Source organism: Podarcis erhardii (genome assembly GCF_964252035.2).
Source record: "Podarcis erhardii genome assembly, chromosome: 7".
NCBI lineage: Eukaryota > Metazoa > Chordata > Lepidosauria > Squamata > Lacertidae > Podarcis > Podarcis erhardii.
In genome coordinates, this window is record NC_138511.1 from 18,150,980 (window position 1) to 18,163,765 (window position 12,786).

General features: G+C 42.6%; 1 protein-coding gene across 1 annotated transcript; it reads right to left on the reverse strand.

Moving 5' to 3' along the window:
- Window positions 1-333: 333 nt before the first annotated feature.
- On the reverse strand, window positions 334-10,094 carry CENPS (centromere protein S). Its single transcript, XM_081871389.1, is given in 7 exon segments — window positions 334-450; window positions 1,140-2,047; window positions 3,743-3,809; window positions 7,651-7,684; window positions 9,019-9,142; window positions 9,895-10,046; window positions 10,049-10,094. Coding segments are annotated over 6 exon segments (567 nt in total). The 5' UTR covers window positions 10,080-10,094; the 3' UTR covers window positions 334-450; window positions 1,140-1,888.
- Between the last annotated feature and the right edge of the window lie 2,692 nt (window positions 10,095-12,786).

Sequence of the window (12,786 nt, forward strand, 5' to 3'; positions counted from 1 at the left end):
AGGCACAGGGCTAGTGCTCAGCAGCCATTTCTGATATTTTGAACCACAAGGAGTTTGCACTGAATTGTACTGTTTGAGGAATTAGTTTGGGGTTGTTGTTTTTTGCCGTATTTATGTTGTGCTTCTGATATTATAGTGGTTGTAATATTTGCTCATTTTTAAAGACTTTGCGATAATTGTGTGCCACTTTGAGCTCAACCTCATTGTGGAAAAGTGAGACACAAATGCTAAATCAATCCAAAATCAGTAAGGGGAGAGAACCAACTCCTTTACTATGTTACTAGCAAAGCAGTTCAGGGCAGAATTAGGAAATGGATTCTGGACAAAGGTGTAGGGAATCTCAACTTCTAGCTCCCTTTATTTTATTTCACTATTTCTTTATTGGATTTATATCCTACCTTTATTCCCGAAGGAGCAGATGGGATTCACAAAGATATTTGTTGGTAGAAGCTAGGAGGCAAGGCTGTCAAGTGGAAACGTGAGAGATGTGTATAAAATTATATATGGTCCTTCTTCCTTCTCTTATAATACTAAACTTCAATGGGCGACACAAAGATTGACTGGCAGTAGGTTCAGGGCAGTCTAAAGAAAATGCTTCTTCACACAACTGATAATTAATTTATGAATGTCACTATCACAAGAAGTGGTGAGGGCCCCTAGCTTAAGTTTCAAAAGAGGCATTGACACAAACAAGAAGACGGCATGCCTATCAACGGCCATGCCACAGGCCTGAACTGAAATTGTGAACTTTGGAACAATATTGCAGGCAGTATGCAAGTTTGTCAAGAGAACGCTCCCCTGGAAACTTCACATGAAGGGTTCAAGGCACATTGGTATTAGGACTTTCATCTAGCATAGGCCCCATAAATGAGAATATTTCTTTGATAATGAAGGGAGTCTGTGAGAGACAAAGTTGGTTGGAGCTGAAAACAGGAAAAAGATTTCACTTATGAACTGACACTTAAGAGCGTGTGCATGCCTGCCATCGAGAATGTGGGGATATGGTTAGAGAAATGGGAATGGGTTGTTTATAATAGCCAGCTATGGACTTTTGCTGGTTTTTATTATCAATCCTGTCACAAATTGGTATCTATATATTTGTTAAACAATGAAAGTGTATAGCCAGAAGGATCTCAAACCTTATTCTGTTCATGTATGCTCTGCAAAGAGCCACCCTTGCTTTGGAGAAGTTTGATGGGTGTTCCAGCATAAAGGTTTTCACTCCCGTAGGAGGTCTAACCTCTGGCAGCCATATGCAGACCTCCAGATTCAAAGGCAACATGTCAATCAATACCAATTGCGGGGGGATGGGGGTGGCAGCTGGAGAGGGCTACTGCCCTCATGCATGAGGGTTTCCTGGAGACATCTGGTAGACCACCATCAGAAGCAGGATGTTGGACAGGGTGGACCTTTGGTGTGATGCAATACGACTCTTAATGTGTCCCAAAATTTGGAAGTAAAAAAAAAAAAAAAAAAAATCTCTTGCAGGGGTGCTGCCAAGGAAAGGAAAGGGAGCAATTCTTCTGCAAATGCTTGGCCACTCTGAAGACAGGGACTGATACTGATGAAAAAGGCAGTTCTCCACATTTAATACGTTATGACCTATGGCCTTTATACAATGCATTATGTGTTTAAGTAAAGTGAAACAGAAAGGACTATCAATGTTTTCCATTTGCTTAAAATCTCTCTTTCCCAAATGTTCAAAGCATCTATTTTTCATGTCTGCTGTAAGAAATGGAACTGACATACCAACTGCATTGTGCTTGCTTACTTACTAATGAAAACCACAAGAGTTCTACCCAAGGGCAAGCAGCAACTGAAGCTCCTAAGGCAGTCCCAGGATTTCATTACTCCCTGTTGAAAATGATGTAGTCTTGATAAGAGAAAATTATGCCATGTTGGAATCATCACTTTCAGCCACCACATGTTCCTCCTGTTCATCAGAGGCTCTTCTCCCTTTCCGAGAGCCCGATTTCTTTTTCCTTTTCTCTTTTTCTTCCAGGCTATTTAAAGCAATTTCTTCACTCTTCTCAGTGATGTATTTTAGCTAGAAAGAAATAGATTTTATTACTCACCTTTGGGGCAAGCATTCCTCACCACAAGTTGGTGAAAGAGCACATGCTTTTCATGCAGAAGGCTGCATGTTCAGTCCCCAATAACTCCAGCTGAGCAGTCAGGTAGCAAATAGGAGACTTCTGTCCAAGACTCTGGAGTGCTGTTGCCACAAGTCAGAGTAGACAATATTAAGTTAGATCAAGAGTAGGGAATCTTTTTCTGGAACTTTTGCTTATACAGGACTGTTCTCCCCTCTCTAACACACACCAATTAGAACAACACTAATAGCAACCAAGTATAAACAAGGGGCTATTAACTAGCACAGCTGTGATCTAAGAGTGTAGAGGGGCACAACTGTCTTGCTCTTCCTGATAAGACGTTATATGCCCAATTAAGCCGTACTGCAGCTGTTAGTTCAAGGACACACAAATCAGCTGCACCCTTTGCACCCCCTCAGCCTTTTCTTTGTAGCTGCATATTGCGCAGAAGGGTGGAAAGGCTTGTCTAGATTACCTTAAGGCTAGCAAAAACACACAGCATTTGAAACTGAAATTCTACTTTCTCTGTCTCTTTCTCCCTCTCTTTTTACAAAGGAACAGATAAATATCTCAGAGAACACCTAGATCCAAAACACAGCCCTTCTCATGCATAAACAAACCCTGGCCAGAACTAGATGCTATGAAACATACACACAGAGACAGTTACCCCTAATAACAACAGCTTTGTATCTCCTTTTGGCAATGTGCAGCAATATGAAAGCTTTGAGATTGCCCTTACAAGTGGGGGGAAACTTGCAACATGAACCTCTGGCCCATGAACCAATCTTGGCCTGCCATGGGTTCCAATTTGACCCATCAGGCAATTTTTCAAAACCACAGCCACAAGTCAATCAGCTTACATTATTCCAGTGGGTGGATGACACCAGCCGACAGGCGGGGTTAAATTTTGTGTCGGCTACACCCACCAATACTCCACAGCGAAATGGTGCGTATGACCAAAGCAGTAGGATATAACCCTCCACTGATGAGTGGGGGTTAAATCATTCTTAGTTTCCCCACCCCTGAGCTACCAGGAGAAGCAGGGCTATTTTTGATAGCAGCCATTCATCTCTGCTAACATTTAGTATCAGTCCAAGGGTCCAGGAAAATTCCAGTCACCCAGGACATTCTGTTGCTAACCAGGAAGTCACCACTCTTCAAACAGAAGAGCTGCAAAAGGGAAACTTTTGCAGAACTACAAGGTATCACAAAGTTTTGTTACACATATCAGGGCTTCAATCAAGACCAAGGTTCTCTCTCCATCTGCAGCTGCAAAATTAATGCAGTAAAAACTAGTAAGATTGAGGTATCAACAATCACTACTGTGATAGATGGTCATTATATACTTGAGCTTTGTGTAGAAATGCCACATACTTCACCCTTGCATTTCATGGCTGTTTTGAACCACTTACAACTACTGCTGCTCCTTGGTCCAGCATGTGTCACTACACTTCAGAGAAGCATGACAAAGTGGGGGGAAAGGAAAAAAGCAGAAGACAGACATTCAAGGGTGACATTTGGGATGGAACAATAACTGAGGAAAGCAGTTTCTCCATCAGCAGCAAATGTTAATTTGTTTGAAGGCATCCTTAGGAACAAACTGCAAGACTTCTGAACAACGTGCCAAGAAAACAAGAGGTTCATCTCACCAAGGACTTGCTCCTTCTAGCTAAAAGTTTTACATCCTCAAGGTTGATTGTACTTCGTTTTGCATGCCTGTGTAAAGTGGGAACAAAAACAAACAAACATAAAATCACTAAAACACAAGCAATTTGCTGGAGCTTAAAAATGTTATCTGTGAAAGGGCTTATTTGACTGTGAAACTATGGAAAGGACAGCCAAGGCAATGTTAACATTACTTGTTACGTCTCACTGGTAAATGAAGCAGCAAACTTAGGGTCATTTTTTTTTAAAGCACACCTTTAGCGACTATGCTACATCCTTGGCTTGAATTAGCAATCTTATTTTGATGTCCCTCCTCAAACAATCACTCTCCTGTTCTACTCACTGACTTTTGCTGACCCTACAGATAAACTCTGAACCACAAGTGTAGCTCTTGATTCTCGATACTGTCATCTCTCTGGAGCTGGCTCAGATATTTTTGCCACCCTAAGCTGGCAGTCATCCTGTTATCACAGAGCATTCAGTCACACTATTGGTTCCAACAGGGAACCAGCCATTTTCAGATCACCACAAGAACCAATATTTATGTGCCACTTCAGGAAATTACAAATGCTCTTTGGACCGAGCTTGCCTAGGAAGCTGCCGAATCTACCTGTATGGCTCAGGCTGCATTGATCTGTCCCTGACACTGCTTTGTCTTCCTGCTTAACTAGTTGCTGCTATAATGCTGCTTCTTTCACCAGCTTTTTCCATAGTCACTGGGTAAAAAAGTAGCCAGGTCATACTGGGCCATACTAGTAACTTCACTGCGTTCCTCATTTGGCCTGGCAGGAATCCTGATTTTATATCATCCCCATCTTCCCTTTTAGCAAGTCACAGGGTAGTATCCTTCCTAGCCTGTTATCCAACTTCACACTACAGGTAGAGGGTAAACCACATTCTACAAAGCAACATCAGTGCTACAGATCATCACTGCATGTAGAAAACAAGTACATCAGGGAGAAGGTAGCACATCTAGACTGAGTTTTCTACATGCAGGGGATGTGCTTAAGAGGATTCTGTGTGCTGCCGCAGCTGTGTAATAAAACCCTGCCATCTCCCTCTCTTGTTCCACAGGAGGGACTGGGTTATAGGCAGACATATGGCTGGAACATAAATATTTGAATCTACGCGCTGGCAATTTAAACTGGAAAGGGCATGGGGGGGGACCCCTGTGATTCTACTTTAATGGACAAGTTGGATTGAAGCGCCTTTTATTCCATTTTGATTCTATGATAAAAACAGGAAGGCTTCACTGCGACAGCATCTTATCTGTGCTTTTCAAAGCTTCTTGGGACTCTCAAGACAAAACTGTTTGGGGGTGGGCAGAGGAGGGGTTGCTACAGCAAACTGTGTATATAAAATCCAATAAAACTAGCTGAAAGTACCCCACATGCTGCTGAAGACCAAGTGCTTTACAAGCCATTCAAGTCCTACTTGATTTACACAATCACACACTGGGTCATTATGCAAACACATCATTATCTGCAACAACTACCAAAAAATTCATTGAAGTTCCAGTGATCCAGCACGACGGACACACAAGCAGGTGGCCACAAGAGCTGGAAGCTGCAAAATTTGGATGAGTAAAAAGGCCCAGAAAAATACACTGGGTTAGATGGTCTCCAAAGAGAACTAACAAATAATATTCTAGCAGCAGGACAGGTGTGAAGAAGGGCAAGGCCTAGGAGAGCAACAGCAGGTACGTCAAAGGCTAAAGTGTGGGTGGAGATGTACAAGGGCTTTGAAAGTGCTGCTGACAAGTCTGAACAAGGCTAGAAAGTTAAGATAGTGCAGCAACACCTCCCAAACCCAGCCATAAAATGATGACTTCAATGAAGTCCACAGCACTCTCTGCCAAAGGGATTAGTGACCTGATACTATCTGCTGGCTCCAAGGCAGTGTACCATGACTAAGTAGGTCCCTTAGCTCACTCTATTCCAAAGGCTCAGTGCAAAATTAACAGCATTAATTTAATACAGCTATTGAAGTATTCATTAATACACTAAGATATAGTAAAATTTGCTCTGCTCCTGTTTTCTGCCTGCTTTGGTCAAACAAAAGCAAGAGGTTTGGATAGTTGCATGTCAAATTCATGCTTAGGATATTATTTAATGTCATCCATTCAGTGCTATTGTTCTAGAAAAAGAGATGAAGGAACTCACCATAAAATCCTCCCTCGCTATCTTAGAATGGAAATGGTGCCTATCTAAAAAGTACTGGAAATGAATTCCGGCAAGTTCCAGCTGGAAAAAAAAAAGCCCCATATCCATCCATGTAATCTTAGGGAGCAGTAAAAGGAAGTCTGTTAGCTCAGGAATAAGCACATTAAAAAGGAAAGAGGACCCAGATAATATTTTAAAGATGTCTGAATGTGATGATTTTGAACCTTTCCCACTAGTCATACCTTGGGTTGAATGCGCTTTGGGTTGAGCACGTTCGAGTTGCACTCTGTGGCAACCCGGAAGTAACGGAAGTATTACTTCCGGGTTTCGTCGCTTGCGTGCGCAGACGTGCCATTGCTACTTACGTTTGCTTCTAGATGCGAGCGGGGCTCCGGAACAGATCCCGTTCGTATCCAGAGGTACCACTGTATCTGTTTCTGTGACCCTCTGTTCTGGCCATGCTTCCTAACTGCAAGGATACAAGCCCAGAACACTAATAGAGCAAGCAGCCTCTTCAAAGAAGTAAGCAGTTCCACCAGCCACTTACTTACGAGTAGCAAACAAGTTTTCAGCTTCCGGAAGTCAAACCTTTCTATAAAAGAACATAATGGCAATCACTTTAGATTACCAACAGCTCTAATTTGACAGACTGGAGGGGTGGGTTCTATCACATGGGAAGACACCTCACACAACAGACTCTTCTGAAAAGCTTAAAACAAACCACCTACTCACCGGCTCATGAAGGGGCTCAATTTGCAGCCAACAAAAGAAGACCATCCAACTGTTGTGTGCTGTGTTAGGCATAACACCTGCATGCAATTACTTTAGGCAGAACACAATCCACCCACAAGGCTGCTCTTAGGAGGCAAGACTCAACACAAAGGCTTCATTATCCTCTAGGCAATTTACTATTTGTCTGTGTTGTGAAGATACATTTTTGTGCTTTGTACTGGCTTCCAGAGCGATTCCAAGACTAAAATGGGGAGGAGGGAAATTAAAAGCCTGCCAAAGAATTGAGGGTATGTGAGAATTATTCACATTGAGGAAACATACAGACAGTTTTTAAGCTAAGTACTCAACCATGCTTCATAAGAATGTAAGTGAGTAGGGAAGAGAAAGAAACCTTACAGGCTAGAATCAATAACCTGCATTCAGACTACAAAATAAATAAAACAGAGCCCAAACAGAGCACAACTGCTGAAGCAATGCTGCATAGTAAAGTGAATATTAGCTGGTTTCTGGGGAAAGTAGGTACAGGAAAGGAGGAAAGGTTTATGGGTACTTCCAGATGGGTGCTTAATTTGCAAACGGGACATTCAGATATTGAAAACAGGTCATTGGCAACAAGTTTGCTTGATTTCTAAACTCTGGGATAGCTCAGTTAGTATAGCATAAACTAAATCTCAGGTTGTGGGCTCCAGCCACACGTTGGACAAAAAGATTCCTGCATTGCAGGAGGTTGGACTAGATGACCCTTGTGGTCCCTTCCAACTCTACAATTCTATGATAAATGCAAATTAAATGGGATGGGGTAGAATACAGGTTGGTATTTTGATGCTGACGACTTTGTGTGGACTCTGAAAAACTCGCATGGATAAGCAGCACAACACATAGCTGTCCCTCTTAAGCAGCACAACACATAGCTGTCCCTCTTATCTTTTCTAGATTTCTCACCAGATTAATAAGGACAATGTCTAGTTTTAAGCAGCACATATTTCCGCAATACTTACCTAGCAAACATTTCAAGGTCTTTTGCAAAGATTTCTGAAAAACAAAGGGGAGGGGAAATCTCAAACATTTTTTTCCCTTTTTAGTGTTGGAAGGCAAATGTTAAGTTTTATTATTTTAGCAAATTTCGTGGCCAGTTATCTATTACTAACATATGAGGCAACTTTCAGCCCAAGGAAAAGTTTCACAACGTACGGTATATCATCACCAGGTCCCCAGTATCATCATAAGCACATCTTGCTGAGTTCAATGGGACCTACTCCCCAGTAAGTGGGATTAAGGGTTGGGCTGCAGCTTAAGCAAAATGTCTCCCTGTTGGAGATTTGATAATCTACTGTATTGTGCTGCTAAGTATGGAACAAAGGTGCCAGCATGTTTGAAGATCAACTTCTGTGACAGAAGGGAAAGGTGTCTGCTTGGCTGGGATTAAAACATAACAACAACCCTAAAAACAAAGTACTTTCGTGAGCACAAGATGAGGATGGGAAGACACTCCAAAAAGTTAAGGGCAGGGTGTCACAAGGTGCAAGATAGCTGAAGAGGGGAAAGTGACTATCATAATGGACTGAGAAACCTGTGCCAAGATCAGGAGCTTTGGGCAAAAAAAATATTGGCCTTATGAACTAACAGGATGTCATCTGGTCTTAGATAACAACTGACTTTGTCTTGGCTCCTAAAGCTGTTCAGAGACTGCTAGAATCTCAGTCTGGTGGTAGAAGTTCTGACTCGTTCTCCCCTGTTCTGATTTCTGAGCTATCACCCATCATTGTAAATACTTTTTCAAACTTTCCTTCGCCCTCAAGAGGACTAGAAAACTTTTTTTTTATTTAGTGATTCATCGTGCCTAGGATACCCTAGCTCACTTAAGCAACAGAACACACGCAGCCTGAGAAACAAAGAAAATGATTTTTAAAGCAACAGCTAATTTGGCTTTGTACAGCAGTGTTGACATTTGCACTGTTGTTCAAGAGATTTCTCAGAACTCATATTGTGTACTCCCTCTAGTGCCAGAAAATTAAAAAAAGAAATCATTAAGTCAGTTCTATACATATCTAATTTCAGTTCTATTTTTTTAAAAAAAACAGCACACAAATACTGATTGCTCCTACAGACAAATATAGATATCTGTAAAATATCAAAACTGCAATCTCAATAATAAAGTTACAAAATAATAACAAGGAAGTCATGCATGGGTGGAGGGAAGACACAGGGCAAGAAATAAGAAACGGATAAATGAAAATGTGAATTTACAAATATAATAGTATATATATCAATATGTAAAGTTTTCATATATGTATTGCAACATTAATAATAAATAAACTAATGAAACTGGGGGGGGGGGAGAGATATCTGTAAAATATATGCCGTACCACACTGCCTGAAGGCGATCTCAGAAATAGCTGCTATGGTTTGTTTACTGAACTGAATTTCTTTGTCTTGTGAAACTTCTTCACAAAGGCCAGCGACTGTATAATGGCATGCAGCCTTCAACCTCTGGTGAAAAACAAAACAGAAAACTTGCACTTCATATACTTACACACTGACCCACCTAGGCATTACACGAGGCCTGTGCAACACAGAGACATTACACACTGTGGCCTGGCACCTGTTTGAAAAACCTCATTTTTTGCAGTCACAAAAAGCAGGCAGCAAAGGATAGTTTAAATGGAACTATATTTGGTGGGAGGGTCGCATAAACTGTGCCCGTCTGAACAACACACTTGCTTTGAGATAATAAAGACTATTTCACTGGAATCATGACTGAAAGGGCATCATAAAATAATTGATTGTAAAGGATCTTGTCCTTTTGCACCCCCTTGCGCCCCACCCACTCCCCGAGAAAACCCCCAGATCTCCCAAATACTATCTTACCAGGGGAACAATTTATCCTATGAATTTGTTTTCTTAAAATTACGAACGGTAGTGGGAGGGAATCCACATAACATAACCAGAACAGCTTTAAACATCGCAAATGAAAAATGAAAAATAACAGGACTCTAGCGTTCTCGCTCACACGCACTTTAAACAATGGAACAGCACTCTACACATGCACCGGGGCACCCTCTCTCTTCCCTGAGGCTGGAGAATCTACGCGCTGCAACGAGCGCAGGGCCCCGCTGCCTCCCTCGCCCTGGCAAGGCAACGGCGCTCTGCACACGCTCTGGAACACGCGGTGCGCTTCCATTGCTAGGGAGAGGGAGGTAGCGCGGAGGGGGCCGAACCCCGCAGCGCCCCGCACCCCATACCTGGGTGTCTGAGAGGCGCCCAACGGCCTCCGCCGCCTCCATGGCAGCCCCTTTCTGAAGGCAGCGAAGAGCGAAGATGGCGCTCGAATTTCCCGCCCCGCCCCGCCTCCTCGCGCGCTCGGGGCGGTAATGGCGGCGGAGGCTCTGAGGTAAAAAAACAAGAGCAGGGGCAGGGGGCGGGTCATCGTCGGGCGGGACCTGTCATGGCGGGAGAAAGGGGCGGGCAGGGCGGTTGTGAGGAAGGGCCACATGGCTGTTGGGCACCGGACTCGGTGCGCTGAGGGGGACTTTTCTGCCCCAAAGCGCTGGGATAGGATTGGGGCTGGGCTGTGGGTCACATATTTTATTTAGCGAAATTTTATGACGACGGGCCTACCCAGCTGCTAACAATGTTCTTGAGTAGCCAGCCAGCTTAATTTAATTTACTTAACGAAGTGCTTAATTGTAATAAAACCTCTAAGCGGTTTGTCCTTGTTCTGTTTTTAGCGGGGGTGGGATTTAAATGCTTTTATATTGCTGTGTCTGTCGGCCTGATATTCTGTGAGGGGGTAACTTTTTATAAGGGAAAATAAATAATGGTACTTTTACATTTGAAAATAAATAAAATGGATGTTCATTTATCCATTCCATGTATATCCCTCCCTTCCTCCCAAAGGAAGCCAGGGAGGCAAACCCATCATTGGCAAGTTGCATTCACTCAGCCAATCAAAACCAAAATAGATAAACTCTTAGTAAAATAACTCAAGACTTTTATGGAGAAGTAGGCAGAATATAATTTATTGAGGGATAGTTAAAAACAACACTGCTCCAGAATTAAAATTGGATGTCTGGGTAGATTTGTGGTGATTGCAGGTGGCGGTCATGGGGTGTGTTTTTAGCCCCTTCCCATTTTGCATAAAGGTTAACAAAAGTTTTCAATACAAAGGAAGAAATTAAAACCACCCTACAAAACACACAGAATCCATTTAAACTGCATCATTATCCATGAATTCTCAATCCTACCATTTCCATTCTTTAAAAAACTGTAATAGCAATAGATGTATCTACTCGAGTCTTTGCTTAATGGCCTTATACTCTTTTTGAAAGACTTTGCAAGACATTGTGCAAATGGGTCTCTGAAAGTCTCCCAGTTACAAGTTTTAAAATCCATATCTGAAGCATGATCACATGCAGAATTTGCTAAATTTGTTCAAGCTATTCCTTCAACCTGCCCCCCACCAAGCAATTTCAGCTTTCACTACTATCTGAGTAATACAGTATATATAACTAATATATTTGCTTGTGAAATATGTATTTCATTAGCATTCTTACAAGGTCATGTAGCGTTCCAATCAGTGAAACAACAAAGATTGGCATGTTTGATCCAGATAGCAACTTCATCCTTGTCTCAAAAGTGAATTGGTCGCAAAAAAATTTTAAACTAGACCGAATCCCAGGTATTTCTATGAAATACCTCAGAAAGCCACTAGATGCCACTAATGATCTGTAGTTAAAAAAAAATCAAATATCAATTTTTATAATATATATTCCTACCTCTTCCAAGAGTTTGTCGTTTTCCAATACCTGCAGCAGTCCTCTCATCATTATAATCTGCCATATCACACTGATGAAATAATAAACATTCTAGTTTGGAAATCAGATCACCACTTATGTTTGGGAAATCATAGCACAAGGGTGGCTAAGACTCAGGGCTATCACCAGACTTCAGAGGGAGGGCAAAAGGTATCTTGGTATTTCATAGATCTATAATCCAGGTATGACTGTACCACCACCACCACCAATACTGCCCCAACCAGGGGGAAGGGGAAATGATAATAATAATAATAACAACAACAACAACAATAGGGAGGGCAGAGAAGGGGGTGTTCACCAGCCCATCGATCTGGGGTGGTTTCTGGTTGCTTCGTTTGGCTGTGGTTGTTGCAGGGCTATCACTCTTTGGGGTGAGGATTTAGCTGTAGCGGCTTTGTAGCCTTGCGTGGTATTTTTGGTGGATCTGTTCTGCAAGCGATATTTGGTTGTGCAGTGGTACCTCGGGTTAAGTACTTAATTCGTTCTGGAGGTCCGTTCTTAACCTGAAACTGTTCTTAACCTGAAGCACCACTTTAGCTAATGGGGCCTCCCGCTCCGCTGCTGCCGCTCCGCCAGAGCACGATTTCTGTTCTCATCCTGAAGCAAAGTTCTTAACCTGAAGCACTATTTCTGGGTTAGCGGAGTCTGTAACCTGAAGCGTATGTAACCTGAAGTGTATGTAACCTGAGGTACCACTGTACTGGTTTGCATTGTTGATTTCTTCTTCTTCCCCTTTACTGTCATCCATTCATTTGCTGTTGTTTTGTCATGGTCATTGTCTGATGGGTCTAGCGATTGTCATGCTGGTGGAACCACCTCCTCCCTTAAGAGGACATCTAGTGAGGTCCTTCATTGCATCCTTGAAGCCTCCAACTACCAAGGTTTTTTCTGCAGCAACACCAGTAGCCCACAGTATGGTGAGGGATGTGGCTGAGTCAGTGCTGCATACCAGGATGTAGACTGGGAGGGGCAGTGAACATGGTGCAAATGCCCCTCTCTCACTGTCCTTTTATGCAGTTGGAGGGAGGGACAGGTGAGCAGTACAACCCCAACACCATCTGCTATTATTAGGTGGTACTCCAGCTGCAGAGAGTTTTCCCTCAGTCTATATACCTGGTGCCCACTCAGCCATGATGCGCATTGGGTGACCATGGACCAGTCACTGCCTCTCAGTCTAACCTAATTCACAGGGTTGTTGTGGGGATTAAATGAAGAGCAGGAACCACATGCACCTCCTTGAGCACCTTGGAGGAAAAGGTGGGATATAAATGCAATAAACCAACAAAATACTCTTACAAGCTTTCAGCGTCAGCTAAAATT